This window comes from Vipera berus (assembly GCF_964194415.1).
Source record: "Vipera berus genome assembly, chromosome: 4".
Lineage (NCBI taxonomy): Eukaryota > Metazoa > Chordata > Lepidosauria > Squamata > Viperidae > Vipera > Vipera berus.
In genome coordinates, this window is record NC_138206.1 from 66,820,045 (window position 1) to 66,839,078 (window position 19,034).

The following is a 19,034-nucleotide window of genomic DNA, read 5'->3' on the forward strand; positions in this document are numbered from 1 at the left end:
AAGTAATGTTCCCAAGACCGCTCGATTCCCCATCGTCAGACTCTGCCCAGTCGGAGTCCAAGCCGGCCCGAATCTGAGCGATTTTATCCACCAGATATTGACTAAACTCCTCGGCACGACCCTGCAGGGGCTCCTCCCTCACCTCCTGATTCACCAGTCACCCCAAACAGGGCGGCCGGGAAATTATCTGCGGATGCGATGAGGGCAGCGAAGTAATTAGACTTCACTGCCTCCATCGCTGCAAGATAAGACCTCGTGAAGGTTCTTAACCGCAATCGATCAGACTCAGAACCGGCTGGATCTCCAACAGCTCTCTAGGCTCCATCTCCGACGCTTCATCTCCCGGAGCTCCACGGAGAACCATGGTGCCCGCCGGGATCTGCGCCGGGTCAGGGGCCGCATGGGAACAACACGGTCGAGTGCCTCTGTGGCCGCCCTTTCCCAGGCTTCCACTAAGGCATCAACCGGGCTGTGAGCGAAGATGGCAGGCACAGATCCAAGCGCCTCCTGGAACATTTTTGAAGGCTTGCTTCAAAAAGAACAGAACTAGTGTCTACATAGCATAGGCGTATCATTCTCTCTAAAATCAATTCTTTCTTACCAAAACCACTTTATATTCAGCAATAAAAGCAATGGTGGAATTTTACTAACATAACAAGAGAGGGATGCATTTAGTTTTGGAATTTTTTCTATAGTTCCATTCAGAGTCAAGGAGAAAGAAGATGGTGGCACTCTTAGAATGGAAGACTTGACAACATTACAAACTACTACCATGTTTCCCCAAAAGTAAGAACTACCCCAAAAATAAGCCCTAGCTTGATTTTTGAGGGTGGGCCTAATATACGCCGTACCCCCCAATTAAGCCCTAGTTTGGGGGTGAGGCACACACCTAAAAATCAAACTAGAGCAAGGGTGGGGGTGGAGCTGCCCCACGCACCCTGCACCCACTTAACAGGCCTCCCATGAATCGACACCTGCCCTTCCTTGCAGGCCCACTTCTTTTGTGTTGTCCCCCGACCTGCATTTCGTCGTCAGAGGCCTTTCCGGAAGGCCTCTGCAGCCGAGAACCGAGCTACGGATTGAATCCGAAATGCAGAATGAAACTGCTCCTTCGGCCACAGAAGAAGTGGGCCAGATGGGTGGGGCTGCAGGTGCCGCCACCGCGGAGTAGAAAAGACACCCCTCAAAAATAAGACCTGGTCCCTCTTTGGAAACAAAAATAAAAATAAGACCGAGTCTTATTTTCGGGGAAACATGATACCTAACTGGTTCTTCCATAGGGATATATACAGTCCCTGGTTCTGGTGCATTTTCAAACTCTTTCTTTGGTCAGCTTTCACACACATATATCAAATTTGTCCCTTTCTGTTGTATTTTTGAAGAGTTATTTTGCAAATGGGGGAAGAGTCCTAACCCTCTCACAAAATGTCCTTTCAACGTTTATGTTAAAAGGAATCTGTATTTTTCAGTTAATGGAAAAACATGTGTGCAAATACATATGATTTCTGTCTCCTCTTATTGCATTGTAAATACACACCGGAAAGCATACAACATGGGTCCGGATTACCTACGGCAACACCTGCGACCGGCGTCAACGTCCCTCCGTCCAGTGCGCTCCCACAGAGAGGGCCTCCTCAGGGTGCCGCCGATCAAAGAATGCCGATTGGTGACCCCCAGGGGGAGAGCGTTCTCTGTGGGCGCGCCAGACCTTTGGAACAGCTTACCGGTTGAGCTCCGGACGGCCCCCGACCTTCGCTCCTTCCGGCGCGATCTTAAAACATTCTTTTTCGAACAAGCTGGCCTGGTCTGACGGGATGGGGTTGGGTTTTTAAAATTAGTTTTTAACTTAATATGTATTGATTTTATGGGCATGATGTTTAATTGGTTTTTAATGGTTTTTTTTAATTTTTGTATCTGATTTTTATTGTGTATTGCCCTGTTCACCGCCCTGAGTCCTTCGGGAGAAGGGCGGTATAGAAATCAAATTATTAAATTAAATTAAACATGATATATATATGCTTTTTTAACACACTCTTTCTTTTGCTTCTCCCCTTGCATTAAGAATAAAAATAGAGTAATTGAGATCAAGGCAAAACAACCGAATAAAAACTGATCAAATAGTGAACGAGAAAGTCTTTTTCCCCCCTGAACATTTCACAAAAGCTGGAAAACAACAGTTTGATTATCCCAATCCAAATGCTTGAAATGCTTAGTCGCTTCTTCTCTGAACAGGACGGTTAAAAGGGAGCAGGGAATCTGCAAGAGAAAGCAGCAGCTCCTCCTATTCTCTCTGTCACTCATCCTTCCAGGATAGTGCAGCAGGGAGTAGCTTACTGACAGTGGGGCTTCTTGCCTGCTTGCTTGTTGATAGAAACTGGATCTTTTAAAAAGCAGCCATCTCATCTATATATTCATTCACAGGTACTATGTCTGTGATTAGCAGGGTAACAGACATAGTCCAAATCCCCATATTTCTAATGCGATGGGAAGACAGTGCTGGCGATTGTTCCTTCTCTAAGGAGCAACCTCCTTTCATTCACTAGCTAGAATATTTTCGCCAAAATATTTCTCAATATTTTGAGAAATCCAGCCATCAAAAATAGGGAAAAGATCATTACAGACAGAGTTTACTTACCACAATAACATCTGGATCAATTTTATGAATCTTTGCCAGAAGAAAACCCAGTAGCGTCCTTTCTGTTGTGGCAATTTCTATTTTGCCATTCTAAACAAAATTAACAAAAACTATTACTACCCCAGAAATTAAAATGATTTTTAAAAATCTATTTATTGTAATCCCACACTTATCTTCTGGAACTAGTATCACTAAAACATAGATAACTAAATTCAGAAATCCATACTAGATTACAACAGAATACTTAATTATGCAAAGTCCTAACTACCCATTTATTTATTTATTAAATGTATAATTTTGTTTCTGGTTGCTTGATAATCAAGGCTGCTTTCAATAGCTATAATACAAAATGCAGGAAAAACAATGACATAGCCAAAATATAGATAAATGTCAAATATCAAATAAAAAAGAAATAAACAATTAAAATGAACAAAAGTGGCAAGATCCACTTTTAACAACATGCTAAATACTGGGAGAGTGGGGAACAAAAATCAGGTGATTCTAGCCTAATTTTACTTATTGTATCCTGACCTCAGTTCCTGCAGGGAAGATAGGCTATAAATTTAACAGCAACAGAAATACATAAATTTAAAGACTGGAAATTAAGAATGGGTTTAAATGTAAGAGAAACAGTAGCTATCTCTTCCAAATATATTGGATTAAATTTTGCTTAATTTGTTAGGCATTTTTAGTTCACAGAAATTATAATCCAACAACTTTATTGATTAGCCCTTGGGCCATATCAAAGTACAAAGTTCCAGCAACAAACCGTCACCAAAACTAGATAAAAGCAATCCGAAATGGAATTTGATAAAATACAATTTAAAATGGAATTAAAATACAATTTAAGTTAAAATTGTAATAAAATGCAAATTTAAGATATAGATAAAATATGGAAACATTATATTTCGGAGTCGCCCTTACAATCTACCCCAATCAGTCCCACATATGCAGATCTTAACTGGATCATTTTGTTCAAATACTGTGCTACGTTGGATGTTATTTTCAAGTTCTGGCCGGACATAAGGTAAGTTATTTTGATATGGGGATCCCAATGGGTCATTCGTTTGGTATATAGACCAAGATACCTGTCTCTCACCCTCTTATACAAACAACAGTCAAATAGGATGTGAGCCAGGTCCTCTACCTCCGCCGATCCGCAAATGCAGAGACGCTCATTGTACAGTATAGCATGAAATCTCCCATATCTGACCATTGTATCAAGCTGTTCGAATCTCGCTCTCGTAAATATCTCCCTAAGATGTTTTGGGAGTTGTAACTTCAAATAACTGTCCACTTGAAAAGTACATTTGTATTTACTCAGCCATTTCAAGTTACCCACCTTACTAAGGATAGCTATATCAGTTTGTGCTTCTATATCCTTAATTCTTTGGGCAACTCTTTTTTTAGATTGTTCTCCTGTTACGCAAGAAACAGGAAGGCCACAGCTTCTTACAAAATTTGTTAGTTTGGTGATCCAGGAGATTTGTGATTGCAGTTTTATTTGCTCTAGTAGGCATAATTTGGGGAGTCTATCAGTCTCCATTTCATTAACTTTGCACCAGTAGTTATAAGCTCTAATTTTAGATAATGCCTGAATTGTATGAATTCCCAATTCAGCTCTAACTGCTGCAGCAGATGTTCTTGGATCTACACCCAAAATGCATCTCAGATGCTGGGACTGTGTTCGTTCTAAAACTGTGGTTGAATAAAGACCCCAAATTTCTGCTCCATACAAGAGCATTGTTGTAACCTTAGCCTTATAAACTTTGAGTAGTGGAGCTAGGGACCCTGGGTAACTATGGTTCTTTAGTTTGAGCAATAAATTCAAACGGGCTTTTGCTCTAAATGTACTTCGTTGATGATGGCAGGCCCAAGATCCAGTCTTGGAAAAAGTTACTCCCAAATATACAAAGGTATTAACCTGTTCAATTGGTTCACCGTCTAATTGCCACTTATGTCTCTGATGGTTTCTTCTAAACACCATTATTTTCGATTTGGATTTGCTAATAATTAGGGAGTTATCCTGGCAATAAGAGCTGAATCTTCTTAATAGCCTACGTAATCCTACTTGTGAGTATGATAATAAAATCATATCATCAGCATAAAGCAAGCTGTTACAGTAAGTATTTAGGATCATCGGCATGTGTACCATGGTATCCTTCATTAACCCTGGCAAATCATTGATGTATAAATTAAATAATAATGGGGCCAGGATACACCCTTGCCTTATCCCTTTATTTGTGTGAATCCTGTTAGTCAGGGCCCCATTAACCCCATACCGCACCCTCAAAACAGGTACTCGTGTAAAGGGCTTTAATCAAAGCCAGACGTCTGGGTTCTATTTTAAGAGATGTCAATTTACTCCATAGTACGTCTCTATTTACCATATCAAATGCTGCTGTAAGGTCTATAAAAGCAGCAAACAGGGGTCTCCTCTTATAGGCATATTTGGCAATTAGATGGTTCAAAACAAAGCAGTTATCAATAGTAGATCTGTTCTGTCTAAAACCTGCTTGTTCTTCTGTGAGGATGTTGTTTTCCTCTACCCAGATTTCAATTCTGTTCAAAAGGTACCTAGCATATATTTTTGCTACAATGTCAATCAGGCTGATGGGCCTATAATTACTAGGATCCTTTTTATTCCCTTTTTACATATAGGGACAACTATTGCCATCTTCCACCTGTCTGGTATATGGCAGGTGTTATTTATGTGTGTAAAAAGACCTGCTAATACAGGGCCCCACCAGTTGGGAAATTTCTTAAATAATTCTGCTGGTAAAAAATCCTCGCCTGGGGCTTTATTGCTCTTTAAGCTTTTAATGATGGACTGTATCTCCTTCTCTGAGACTGGTGGCCAAGGGGGGAGAGTTCTAGGATTTACCAAATCACTGTTTAAAAATAATTTCTTTACCGGTTCGGTGGGGGCAAACAAGCACTGATAATAATTCTCCCAGTCCGCAGCAGAGATTGGTATGTCAAATGCAAATCTCCGTTCCTTCAGAATACCTGCTACTGAGTGCCAAAATAATACTGAATTATGACTTCTGGCAGCCAACTCAAGTTCTGACCAGATTGAAATGGCAAAACGTTTTTTCTTTAATGTTATAGTTTTTTTATATTCCCTTCTTGTGTGCAGCATCTTAGCTTGTATATGGGCAGTAGGATTCCTCTGGGCAAGCCTCATGGCTGCCTTCAATTTCTTTTTCTGTCGCTGGCAATCAGGATCAAACCAGCGAGGTCTACCCACTTGGGCTCTTTTTGTAGTAGGTTTAGCTGTTAGGTGTTTCTTCAGTATGTTACACAGATTGGAGAATGCATTGAAGGCTGACATCCAGTCAGTAGTAGATGACTGTATTGTTCTAGCCCACTTAGTAGCATTCTCTGTTTTAAGGCATTCTAATATTGCCTTAGTATCAACTTTGGCCCAAATTAACCTTTTATTTTGGGTCACCTCTACCTTTTTGGTGAGCCATCTGTCAGCCATGTTATATGGTGTTAAATCTGAGCGGCCTCGCAATGTCACACTTACAGGCTGATGGTCGCTATTGTCGCTAAGGTGTACTGTGACCTCTGAGAAGAGGTCAGCCTTATCTCTAGACACACAAAAGAGATCCAGTACACTACTTGAATTGGCTGAGTGGTATGTATAAGGGTATGTATAATTCTTGTCCTTACCTCCCAAAATTTGGAGATTACCCTTAAAAATTAAGGAGACTAGGAGCAGGCCAGCGGCATTACTTTTACAGTCTCTTGAGAGCCACTGAGGATGGTTATCAAAGAACTCCCATTAATAAAAAAGAAATAAACAATTAAAATGAACAAAAGTGGCAAGATGCACTTTTAACAACATGCTAAATACTGGGAGAGTGGGGAACAAAAATCAGGTGATTCTAGCCTAATTTTACTTATAAAAGCTCACAGGGTTATTTTTATCCAGACCTTCTTGGTCAATACAGCCTACCTCATACGATTGTTGTGGGGAGAAACAAAGGACCAAATGCTGTGTATACTACTAAGTGCCCAAATGAAAGAGGGATATTAAAAATAAACAAATAAATAAATGATAAGATAGGAAGTCCCATAGATTGGGCATAAGCTGTTTCCTGCATTGAAGGTCAGTAAAGATAATCTAAATTGTGCCCAGCAAGCAGCTGGTAGCTAGCGCAGATCTTTCAGTATAGGAAGTATACAATTCTAGTACTCTTTACCCATCAACAGGTTCTCTATTGCAGGGCTTTTCAACCAGTGGTACGGGTACCACCTGTGGTACATTGGCAGCTGGCAGGTGGTACGCGGCCATCCTAGAAAAGTGGTAGTGGGGGAGGGGAATGAGCTGAACCGGTGGCAGCACCGCACAAGCCTAAGCAAGAGATGGCTGGAGCTAGGCGACTGGTGGTACTCGGATGCTGCCATATCCTAAAAGTGGTACAATGGGTGAAAAGGTTGAAAAGCCCTGGTCTATTGCATTTTGTACCAGACTCTGATACGAATTCTGGCCTCTTAACAGCAACCAGATATAGAAAACCCTACAATTAAGATGGGATGTAACCAAGGCATATATACCTATCACTCTTGTTTCACTCACTGTAACTGTGAGTTACACAGTTACTCACTGCCTTGTGCTCAAGGAAGCATTAAACATATTATTTACTTAGCAAATTTATATGCCACCATCTTAAGCAAATTACTCTGGTTGGCTCACACAAAAAAGCAGTAAAGATGGCATAAATAACCAATGCAACAAACTTAATAAAATAAGAACAGAAAATACAATCACACATTCATCAATATTAGGCTCCAAGAAGAACCTGGCCTAATGCCTGTGTGAAAAGCCAGGTGTTTTCAGCCTTCTGGAAGACCAACAGGGTTGCCGCCCTCTGACACTCTGATGGAAAGCTGTTTCACAGGGCAGAACCTGCAGTGGAGAATGCATATCTCCTGAGCCCCACAAGATGGCACTATTTCAGTGATGGTACTGGTTTCTCTTAAGCAAGGGGCCAATCCTAGACTAGATGTTTTAAACAGACAAAAAAGGCAAGTGTGGTAAACAAGTAGTGCTCTCATTTCTCTGTAAATTCTGTACACATCTATAAGGTAGAAGGAACCTATATGGAACTGATCATTACTGAGGTTCTTTCATGCTTTCAGTGCATCCAGAGAACAGACGAGCATTTTCTAACGGTGAATCTGCCTCAAGAGTCATACAGAAGGATATTAAATAAGCCTAAAAGGGGACCCCATTTTGTATTTAATCTAATTATTATGAAAAGTCCTCCATATGCAACTGGAGTCTAACTCTCTGCCCATCTGCTTCATTGCTACAGTAAACCAAGCAATCTTTTCAACATTACTAGAGAAAAAAAGAATATTAAGATCATCCAACATAGATTAGATCTCTGGATGCCAGATGTTCAAGCCGACTTTAGAGAAAGCCAAAAAACAAATAACATTATCGCTGATGCATACAGGATAATTGAAAAAAAACCAGGAATCCTAAAAACAATACCTAACTTAATTGATTATAGAAACACCTTCAACTGAATCAATCTCGTCAAGTTGTGGAATATGCTTAGGAAAATGGAAGTCCCAGAATATCTCATCCTCATACACAATATTTACATAATGCAGGAACCCACAGTGCACATGGAGCATAATAAAACAGACTGGCTCCAGGTCAGCAAAGGATTGAGACCGTCCTGTATGCCCTCCCCTGCTCTCTTGATCTGTAATGCTAGGAAAGGTGGAAGGAATGAGGAAAAGACAACCCAATTATAATGGTGAAGAATGCCCTGAGGAAATACCTGAAGGGTCATGTGTGGGATAGATTGTCATAAGAGTATGTGATCACTAAGAGTTGATACCAACCTGAAGGTACACAAACAAACAAAAAGAAATTTGGATTTTTCAACATTACAGGAAAGCAAATATAATTTTCCCCAAATTATATTCCAGATTCACTATCTGGGATTACACAATCGCTGGAATATCCCAGCGCAAACTGACTTATTTCCAGGGCCTTGGATATGATTCTTGAAGTGAGACAGTGAGTTTCTGTTAATAAAATATTTATTTAGGGGGAAAAATCAGAATCAACATTTTCATCACCGTCTAGTTCAGGGGTTCCAACCCCTAGTCCATGGACCAACACCAATCCGCAGCATTCCAGAAAGTGGGGCTGCACAAACAAGTGAAGCCCCATCCACGGGATGTTGGCAGCATGCAAAACCATGCCCTCTCCGGTCTGTGGAAAAACCTCTCTCCACGGAATTGATCCCTGGTGCCCAAAAGGTTGGGTCCCGCTGATCTAGTGGAAAGAATCTTTGTCATCATGAAACTTTATTTTTTTCAAAGGGGAAAGTTACAGAAAGCAAAGCAATGAGGGGGGAAAAAACTAAACTTACCTTTTGTTTAAGGATTTCTTTGAAATCATATGGGAAAATGCAATCATTTGGTTTGGAAACAACTGCAAAATATATTAAAGAAAAGTAAACCAAAATTCCATACTTTAGAAGCAAATTTTAACTCATATTCTACAATGCTTTGAGGAACGTTGTATGAAATACCTCATTTATTCCTTTCTGATCACTTTTGTTATTTTGTCCCTTATTTTCTGCATGTATGTGAGGAGACATGCACTAACACATATACAACCAATGCTACTGAATACCAATATTCATTACATTCATACACTGATGACTCCAAACTATATATTTCTATGGCATATCTCACTGATTTTCCAGATTCAAATTATATGTTAACTGATAGGTCTAACTGGAATCTCATAAATAATTTAAGCATAATTTATTTGAGTGCAGTTTCTCCACCAGTTTTCTAAGCCCACTGACATTCTTTATCCCACTCAATTATAATTCAGACTATCTTTGTTTACTAGACTTAACTTCTCTACAAGCACTCAGCTACAATTCTGTTCATATTCTGTCTCAATTACTAGTCTTCAAAATATCCTTACTTTTTATTTACAAGACATGAGTACAGAAAATAAACCTTTCTTAGCTGCTTTTTCCAATTGGATGAAAGTCATGCATTCACAAAACATACTATAAATTTCATTTCATTAACTTTAAAATTTCAAATGTTACCTACATCCTAGTCACATCCGTACATCATAATAAACTTCAGACTACCACCTTTGTTTCTCTCTCATATACCATTTTCACCTAATAAAGTAGGATTAGACGTTATGCCTTAATTTCCTGTCCTAATTTCAAATGCTCTTTGAAAAAGTCCTTCTCAGTTAACTAGTAAAAGAGGCTTTCCTGTATTCTGTGGCCAGGGAAATAGGAAAAAAGACTAGTCATGAATAGGGAAAAATGCTATTTCAGAGAGATCATGGATCTCCATGCAGATTTTTGTCTCTTGTTTTATTAACATTGGTTCAACCATATTTTCTGTAAGTGTTTTTAAGAGTTACAAAAAATCATTACCCACATTATGGTAAATAATTGCTAGCTATTTAAAGCAATGTTGCTGCTCTTTTCTTGACACCCAAATACAAACTGATCTTTTTAAAGATATATAATCCTAAACTCTTCTCTCAATTCATTAACTACATTTGTTTACATTAAACTCTCATTTAGATATCATTGTAGATACCATTTTTGACAGATTTGTAAATACTGATATTGTATTGCCCACATTCATTATAGTTGCTGCTCATCCCTAATGCTATACCTATTTTGAGAGAAGACCAAAAGATGGGGAGGGTTTTCATTCAGTAGTGACCATTTTGAAATGTAAGCACTAGTGTTAAAACTCATTAAGTCTTTTGGGGGGGGGCAGTTTTCACACAGTACTTATGCTTATGAAAATAGTCCACATTAAACTAGAATGTTCTTGATAGGTAGCAAGGCAGCCCAAAATAAAACCAAGCCAACAGTAATAATAATAATGGTTGTTAAATGATATTCAAAAGCCTATTAAAATTTATTTGGAAAGCAGAGGAATAATTAACAGCAAATTAATACAGTAAGTTTCTAATTATACGTACCACAGAAGTAGTTCTGAAAGGGAGGCTCAGGTGGTGCTTTGTCCAGACAAAATTTGTGATGCACTAAAGCTGTAGCAGCCATAATCTACTCAAAGAAAAACAGTAAAAGAATGAGAAAGACATTAATAAAATCATATTCTCATTCATCTGTTAACACTTGTTAAATTAAGCATAGATTTAGTAATCTATTCAATAAATCTAACCATGCATCATTATTCAGAGTTGACTACATATTGTTTTTATTTGGAACAACCTGTCAAGAAACACTTTTCTTTGTATGCTGTGTAAATACACCTTCTCTATGCAACTCATGCTAATTAAAAATTAGTTCATCACTTTCTTATTTTTCACATTTTGGGCAATTACAAAACACTTACTTCACATAGCAACAATTAAAATAAGAATATACTTTCTTACCAACTCATTTCAATTATACATTTTTTGAAGAGACAGAAAATAATAATTTTATTAAGAGGTTAACCTTGTCTTGAGCAAGAGAAGTAAAAGGAAAAGCAAACTTTTTAAAAAGTTTCTTATTAATGATATTGATCAAATTTTGACAATTAAGCATAAGTACAGCAACCAAACAGGACAGCCACAGACTTCAAGGATAGTTAAGACTGCAGAAAAAACTATTGCAACCAGCCAGCCTTCCATTGAGGATCTCTATACTGCATGAGCCAGAAAGAGGGCCGAGAAATAATCTACAGACTCTCACAGCCTGGACATTAGCTACAGGTAATCCCCCAGGTACAAACATTTATTTAACAAATTTTCACAGGAATGAATTTATTCAGAAAGGGTACTTATGTTAGAAATTCAAAACTGTGACCGAAAAGAGGCCTCTGTAGCCATGTGACTTGGATTCAGTCACTACTGCAGCAGTGGCCATTTTTAACTCTGTGACTTGCTGGACCATATGTGGTTATGAAGCTGGCAGGTTGTGTTTTTTTTGGGGGGGTGTGTTTGGTCCCTGAGCACATGGCCAAACAAGATCTGGTGATTTTTGCAGCCTAGCTTGGCACTGCATGGAGAATCTGCTACTGCCTGGGCTTGAGAACTGTAATGCTAGAGTTGCTTCTGTAAGTATTTTAAAATATTATTTTTATTACAATACTGTACTTTTTGTAAGCACTTTGGGAACTGCTTTGCTTGTTTTTAAGTATTGTACTTTCCAAACTATTGTGTTTTTAAGTATAGTATTTTGAAAAGATAAAAGTTTGTTTGCATTTGTCTTGAAACTGCTTGTGGAAATGCTAGCCAGCATCTATACAAAGCATTCTATAGTTGTGTTTCCTTGCTTTTATTTTGGAGATTAGTGTATATTACTGTAGCTTTTAGGTTTTAAATTTAAATTACCTCCAGAAGTTGTGGGTGTCCCATCACTGAAGCTTTTAAGAAGAGACTGGATAGCTATTTATCACAAATACTCTCTTGTGAGAGCAGTGGGTTAGACTAGATGACTGGATAGCTATTTATCACAAATACTCTCTTGTGAGAGCAGTGGGTTAGACTAGATGACATCAGGGCCCCTTCCATTTCTGTTACTGTTGCAAGCTGAGAATTCTGTAAATCCCTCCCTCTGGGTACCTTGCTGGAGACTCTTAAATTAATTAGTGGCAAGTGGTTTTTTTAAAATTACCACCACCACCACCCCAAGCAGCTGAAGATGTTTGAGCTGATTAGCAAAAAGTGGTTTTAAAAAAAACTGCTTGGAGGCAATTTAGTTCCTGAGCCAAGTCTGCACTGGAAACAGCTAATGGGCAGCTGGTGGGAAAAGCCTCTCAGTTAATAATAACAGCGATCAATTAATAAATAGGAGGAAATAGTAACTCAGATCTTCACTCATTTAATGACCCTCTTGATTCAATTAATGAATTTGGTTTTTAAAATGTGTACAATTTGAGTCTGATTCATTTGACACATTTTTTTGACTTAAAATGGTAATGAGCAGGCTCCATTAGGTTCGTACCTCAAGGTCTATCTGTATTTCAACTCCTCCCTCAGAACACTGCTATGGAACAGGGGTGTCAAACTTGCAACGTCACATGACGTGTTGCAATGTATTGCAACTTTTTTTCCATTGCCGGCAATGGGGTGTGCACGGTTTCTCCATGACGCATCCGGCCCACGGGCCGGCAGTTTGACACCCTGCTATAGAACATTGCATGCCAAAACAATTAGATACAGTTTTTTCTCCTCATGCTGTCACTCTGCTGAACATCTAATCCTCACAGCACTGTGTTATGGCTAAGGATATTTACTCACGTAGTAGTGCTGCATTTCTATTATCCTTCTCATCTTTCCTATTGCCTTCTACTATTGGTATCTTTGATTATATTACTTTGTTGTTTGTATGTACAGTGCGAGCTTATGCACCAGACAAATTCCTTGTGTATCCAATCACACTTGGCCAATAAAGAATATTCTATTCTAAGTGGAAAGGTTCTTCTCCATGCAGACAATTAGAAATTAGTTACTATCAATCTGCAACAAAATCTGTATTCTTTTTAGAAAATAATCCTTTAAACTTGATTTTCTATACTCTTTTCCTTTTTTGCTCATTTGTTTTCTACATTAACTATGTTGTTCTGTGATTAGACTGTGTATATATTTTCTTCAAACAGATATATAAATAACTTTTTGAAGATTTTGAATAATAAAAATACTGATCATTAAAAAGACAGTTAAGAACAAATGCTTCAGGGTCTTGTGTTCAAAAAAGGATGAGGAGTGGAGCAGTGGGCTAATGCCTCCTTAAGTAACACCAGCTGCCTGCAATTAGTGCAGGTTCGAGTCCCACCAGGCTCAAGGTTGACTCAGCCTTCCATCCTTCCGAGGTAGGTAAAATGAGGACCCAGATTGTTGGGGGCAATAAGCTGACTTTGTAAAAATGCCGCTTGAGGGGGGCCGAAAGCCCTAATAAGCAGGCATATACATAGAATGAAGGCTATTGCTAAGCATATTGATTTGTGCTTTTTAGATTGTAAGCCACCCTGAGTCTTCGGAGAAGGGCAGGATATAAATGGGATTAAAAAAAATGTGCTTCAAGCCTGAAGGTTCGCCTGGTGTGCCAGTTACGGCCCTATCTGGACCGAGATGCCCTACGCACAGTCACCCATGCGCTCGTGACCTCCCGGCTAGACTACTGCAATGCTTTCTACATGGGACTGCCCCTGAGGACCACTCGGAGGCTTCAGCTGGTGCAGAATGCAGCCGCGCGAATTGTGATGGGAGTCTCCCGAAACTCCCATGTAACACCTCTTCTCCGCGAGCTGCATTGGCTTCCAGTTGCCCTCCAGGTGAGATTCAAGGTGCTGGTGATGACCTATAAATCCCTAAATGGCATGGGCCCAGATTATCTAAGGGAACACCTGCTGCCAGCGTCAATTTCCCATCGTCCTGTGCACTCCCACAGGGAGGGCCTCCTCAGGGTTCCGCCGGTCAAGGATTGCCAACGGGCGATCCCCAGGGGGAGGGCGTTCTCTGTGGGCGCGCCTGCCCTATGGAATCAACTGCCAACAGAACGCCGGACTGCCCCCGACCTTCGTTCATTTCGCCGGGACCTAAAAACCTGGCTCTTTGAGCTATCTGGTCTGGACTGAGGGGCTTAATGTTTTTAAATTGTGATTTTAATTTTTGCAGCTAGACTTAATTTAATTTTATTTTAATTTTATATTGTATTGTTTTTAAATTTTGCCTTGTAAACCGCCCTGAGTCCTTTGGGAGTAGGGCAGTATATAAACCGAATAAATAAATAAATAAATAAATAAATAAATAAATAAATAAATTCAAATTTGCACAGCTATGGAAAATGTATTTTGTCAAATAACCACAACATTTTGTTTTTTCTCAACCCACAATAATCATAGCTTACCTCATTATGATGAGTCTTTGTGTTCTGAATTGTTTTCATGGCAAGGGATATGATCACAAGAGGTGGTGGAGGAAGATCCTTCACCACATTAATCAAGTCAGGTTTTAGTGCCATTAATTCCACTTTACACCAACTGACAGGCTGACTCAACAACTCTAAAGTAACACAGAAGCCTTCTTTAGACATCAATAAAAGCACACTAATATTTAAATATGGTTAATGTAATTATTTTGCTAAATAAGAGTTTACAGCAATAGTAATAGCAATAGCATTTAGATTTATATACCAATTCATAGTGCTTTACAGCCCTCTCTAAGCAGTTACAGTGTCAGCATATGGCCCCCAACAATCTGGCTCCTCATTTTACTAACCTTGGAAGGATGGAAAGCTGAGTCAACTTTGAGCCTGTCAGGATCGAACTCCTGGCTATGGGCAGAGTTAGCCTACAAAACTGCATTTTAACCACACTGCACCACCACGGCTCTCTTGCATTTTAATAATATGTTAGTAGAACTGGGCCCTGAACTCTTCAGATATAAGCCATATATTTATATTAATCAATTATATGCATCTAAATTATAAAGCAGGCATCCATAAATAAAATAAATTTATATTTATAAAATAGTATGTTATTATAAAATAATATGATTAAAAATATGAGCTGTACAAAATATCTAACTGTTGCTAGGTGGACAGTTTATTTGAATCCAAACAATATACACAGCAATCATAGGTTTAGCAGATTTCCCTTTTACATGTATCTGGCTGAACTTTGTGTAGAGAAATATAATATAGAAAAGGTTCATACGTGGATTTTTTATTTCCAGCCAACTTGGTCCTTTAATCTTCCTGTTAATTAACAGAAGCTCTAGACTTGAAGTGTTTGTTCCAAATACATGAGAAAATGTCTCTCCTTTCAGATCTTGTGGTAATCGACAATATTCAGCCTGAGAATTGAAATATTAAACTATTTTACTATTAAATTGAAACAGAACTTTGCCAATTTTTATAACTGACCATTTTCTACAGATCTGTTTGTGCAAAAGAGGAAAATAATAAAACTCACTATAACAAGAAAAAAACCCTTTAAATCAGGAACCCGTACTGAAATACTCATGAGAAATGTAAAGCATTAAAAATTAAAACTTCCTAGGAGCGATAATGTGCAGTTTATGAAACTTACATAACTTGTAATCAAAGTGATGTAAAAATATTCATGTATTGCATGAAGATACAAAATAGATTGATTTATTTTGTTTGGGGGATTGTCAGCAGAGTGACAATTAATGGCTTATTTATGGCTAATATGTTGTTGAATTCAATGAACTCTGATACATCATTGAAAAAACTGTAGTGTAATGCAATGAACAGACTCAAGTGATAAGAGTTACTTCAAATACATAAGCGTCCCATATCCAAATATTAACAACCTCCATTGATATCCTGCAATAGTATTTGTTAATTTTTAAATTTTTATAATTATAGGGAACACAAATGCTTGAGTATATTTCTATGGTACATATGCAATTACTTCATATTGGGCATGAATCCCCTTCAGTTTACATTATAAATTCACAAAAGATTATAGCAATTTTTGCCAAGATAGAAAAAAAGAGTGCTTGCGCTATACCAATATTCAGAAAGAAAGAAAGAAAGAAAGAAAGAAAGAAAGAAAGAAAGAAAGAAAGAAAGAGAGAGAAAGAAAGAAAGAAAGAAAGAAAGAAAGAAAGAAAGAAAGAAAGAAAGAAAGAAAGAAATAGTAGTAGTAGTAGTAGTAGTAGTAGTAGTAGTAGTAGTAGTAGTAGTAATAGTTGGAAGGGACCTTGCACGTCATCTAGTCCAGAATTCAGAAACATACAGTAGATGGAAGTACATGCTTCTATGCAACTGATGGTATTATTGTCTTTACCACTATAAAGACATCCAAATAACTTTCTGGTTCCTCAGATAAATCTTCTAACAAATTCTGTTACTCGCAAAAGCACTTTTGAAATTAGAATAGCCAGCAAACATAACAGAGCAGGATTTGCATCTTTTTATAACTTTAAATTTTAACCTGTTAGATTTAATAGATAGAATATTTCAAGCGTAAAACTGTTTCTTTAAAAAAATTACGTGAGTACACATATGCACTCAATGTTCTTCTACCATGGTTCCATATACCATTTTATACTGCAATTTACTTACCGAGTACCTAACTTCTAAATAGTCAGATTTTGCAGGAACATCTGGTATCTCAAAAGCATAATTCTTTTCCACTTTCTATGAAAATATATTTTTTTTAAAAATAAAAAGATATACATCATATATCACATATATCATATTATATCAGGCACTAATATATTCTGAACGGCATATTTCTTTAGTCCAAAACATTTACTCTTTGTTTTTAGATTTAAAATCTCTACTGTGAAATCCATTTTACGATAATACAGATCTCTCTCTTTAAACATAACCTGAAGATTGCATAATTATTTAACTCATATATACATGCACTTCAACTGCCACCATCTGCCTATCTTCTCAGGAAGGCTTCCGACAGTGTCAGGAAGCATCATGCAGCATCACAAAGGGCCAGCAGTTATCTCAGCTGGATGCACTTTGTCAGCAGCAAGAGAAAGAAAACGGTGAAGATCAGCTGGAGGCAACGAGGGGGGTAGCAGGGATAGGCTGTGGCAGTGGAGTGAAAGGTGGCCCAAAGGGCAGACATGGCAAGGAGAGAGAGAGGCAGAGGTGAGCATGGCATGGCAAGAGAACTGTGAGGTTCTCATCCAATGAGCCATGGCCCTTGCCTAATGCCCACAACTAAGACTACCAGAACTGCCCTCACTAAGTGGTGTGCTCATGTGATATTTCACCTAATGACCGCTTTGCTTAGCAATGGAGATTCTGGTCCCAATTAAGATCATTAAGCGAGGACTACTTATAATAGACCAAACTTAAAATAGAATTTACTGTATATAACTAAACTGTTATAGAAATTGGGGGTGGGACAAAAAAAGTGGATCATTCATTCATTTCCAAACCAGTAAGTTACAATCTATAAAGTTGAAAATATAACATCTAAATTGGTCCATTATATCTAAAATTTTACTATTTTTTCTAAAAGACACAATGGCGATTTCCCCTGTAGCTCTTTGTCCTTATGCCTTACAGTATATTATGAAATCATGTTCTATTTAGGTGTACATTTAAACAACAATGTGCAATATGCCTGGTAGAGTTTTTTTAAAATACTCTATTTCATACAATTCCAATATAATAAAGAATAATTCAACAAGCAACGAAACTAGATTCCTAGTACTGAGGCATATTTACTAAAAGGAAAATAACATGTAAATAAGAACTAGAGCAATATATGTACATCAGAATCTATAGTAGATTCAATATGTCAGGCATGACTGGGCTTCATTTTTTTATATTCTTTTATTTAGAAAGAAAAGGAGCACCAAAGTGGAGAGGAAATGAGATCTGTCCCCAGTTAAAAATCTTTGCAAAATCCCATCAAGCTGTAAGTATTTCAGAGATTCTTGTCAATTTTAAAAAAATGTGCTATATCCCATAAACAAGAAAAATCCATTTCAAGACCACTCGGAGGCTCCAACTGGTACAGAATGCGGCCGCGAGAGTTGTCTTGGGAGTTTCCCGGTACTCCCATGTTACACCTTTGCTCCGCGAGCTGCATTGGCTACCAGTTGTCTTCCGGGTGAGGTTCAAGGTTTTGGTGATGGTTTTTGAGTCCTTACATGGCATGGGTCCGAAATACCTCGGGGACCACCTGCTGCCGGCGTCGACTCCCCTCCGCCCTGTGCGTTCCCACAGAGAGGGCCTCTTCAGGGTGCCTCCGGTCAGAGAATGTCGGCTGGCGGCCCCCAGGGGGAGGGCCTTCTCTGTGGGCGCCCCGGCTTTATGGAACCAACTGCCGGTGGAGCTCTGGATGGCACCGGATCTCCGCTCCTTCCGGCGCGGGTTAAAGACCCATTTATTCGAACAAGCTGGCCTGGCCTGATGGGGGAATGTCTGGGTTTTTATGGGTTTTTATATTTGACTGTTTTAATTGGGCAATTTATTTAATCTTTTTTTAACTTTTGTATCGCTATTTATATGCCCTGTTCACCGCCCTGAGTCCTTCGGGAGAAGGGCAGTATAAAAATCCAATAAATGAATGAATGAATGAATGAATATCTTATGATGAACAACAGCCTCTCAAATTTCTCTCAAGTTTCTGCTTCAGTAAAATAATCATCTATTAATTCTTGTTGCTTTAAATGAAGGGAACCCACAATTTTCCTCCCCATGGAGAATGAAAAAAGAAACAGATTTCCATGGTTAGGAGCATCATTGGGAAGTGACAGAATATTTAACAAACCTTGGATTTGAATTTCATGATCTTATACTTCTCTGCAATCTGGTCATTAAATTCTTGATAGACATCCATCATAGTCACAGGAATCGCTGTTTCTTTTTCAGAAATTAACTCAATTCGCTTTAAGAAGAATTTTTACAATCAT

The 19,034-nt window shown here is 38.5% G+C and overlaps 1 protein-coding gene across 1 annotated transcript in view; it reads right to left on the bottom strand.

Annotated features, from left to right (window-relative positions):
- POLA1 (DNA polymerase alpha 1, catalytic subunit) overlaps nt 1-19,034 on the bottom strand; it is a 275,468-nt gene that overhangs the window by 232,872 nt on the left and 23,562 nt on the right. Inside the window, exons 12-18 of the mRNA XM_081327009.1 lie at nt 18,893-19,009; nt 16,711-16,785; nt 15,332-15,470; nt 14,524-14,678; nt 10,647-10,731; nt 9,040-9,101; nt 2,636-2,725 (exon numbers count right to left, since the gene is read on the bottom strand). Of these exons, the coding sequence (XP_081183135.1) occupies nt 2,636-2,725; nt 9,040-9,101; nt 10,647-10,731; nt 14,524-14,678; nt 15,332-15,470; nt 16,711-16,785; nt 18,893-19,009 (723 nt within the window). The remainder of the gene's footprint in view (nt 1-2,635; nt 2,726-9,039; nt 9,102-10,646; nt 10,732-14,523; nt 14,679-15,331; nt 15,471-16,710; nt 16,786-18,892; nt 19,010-19,034) is intronic.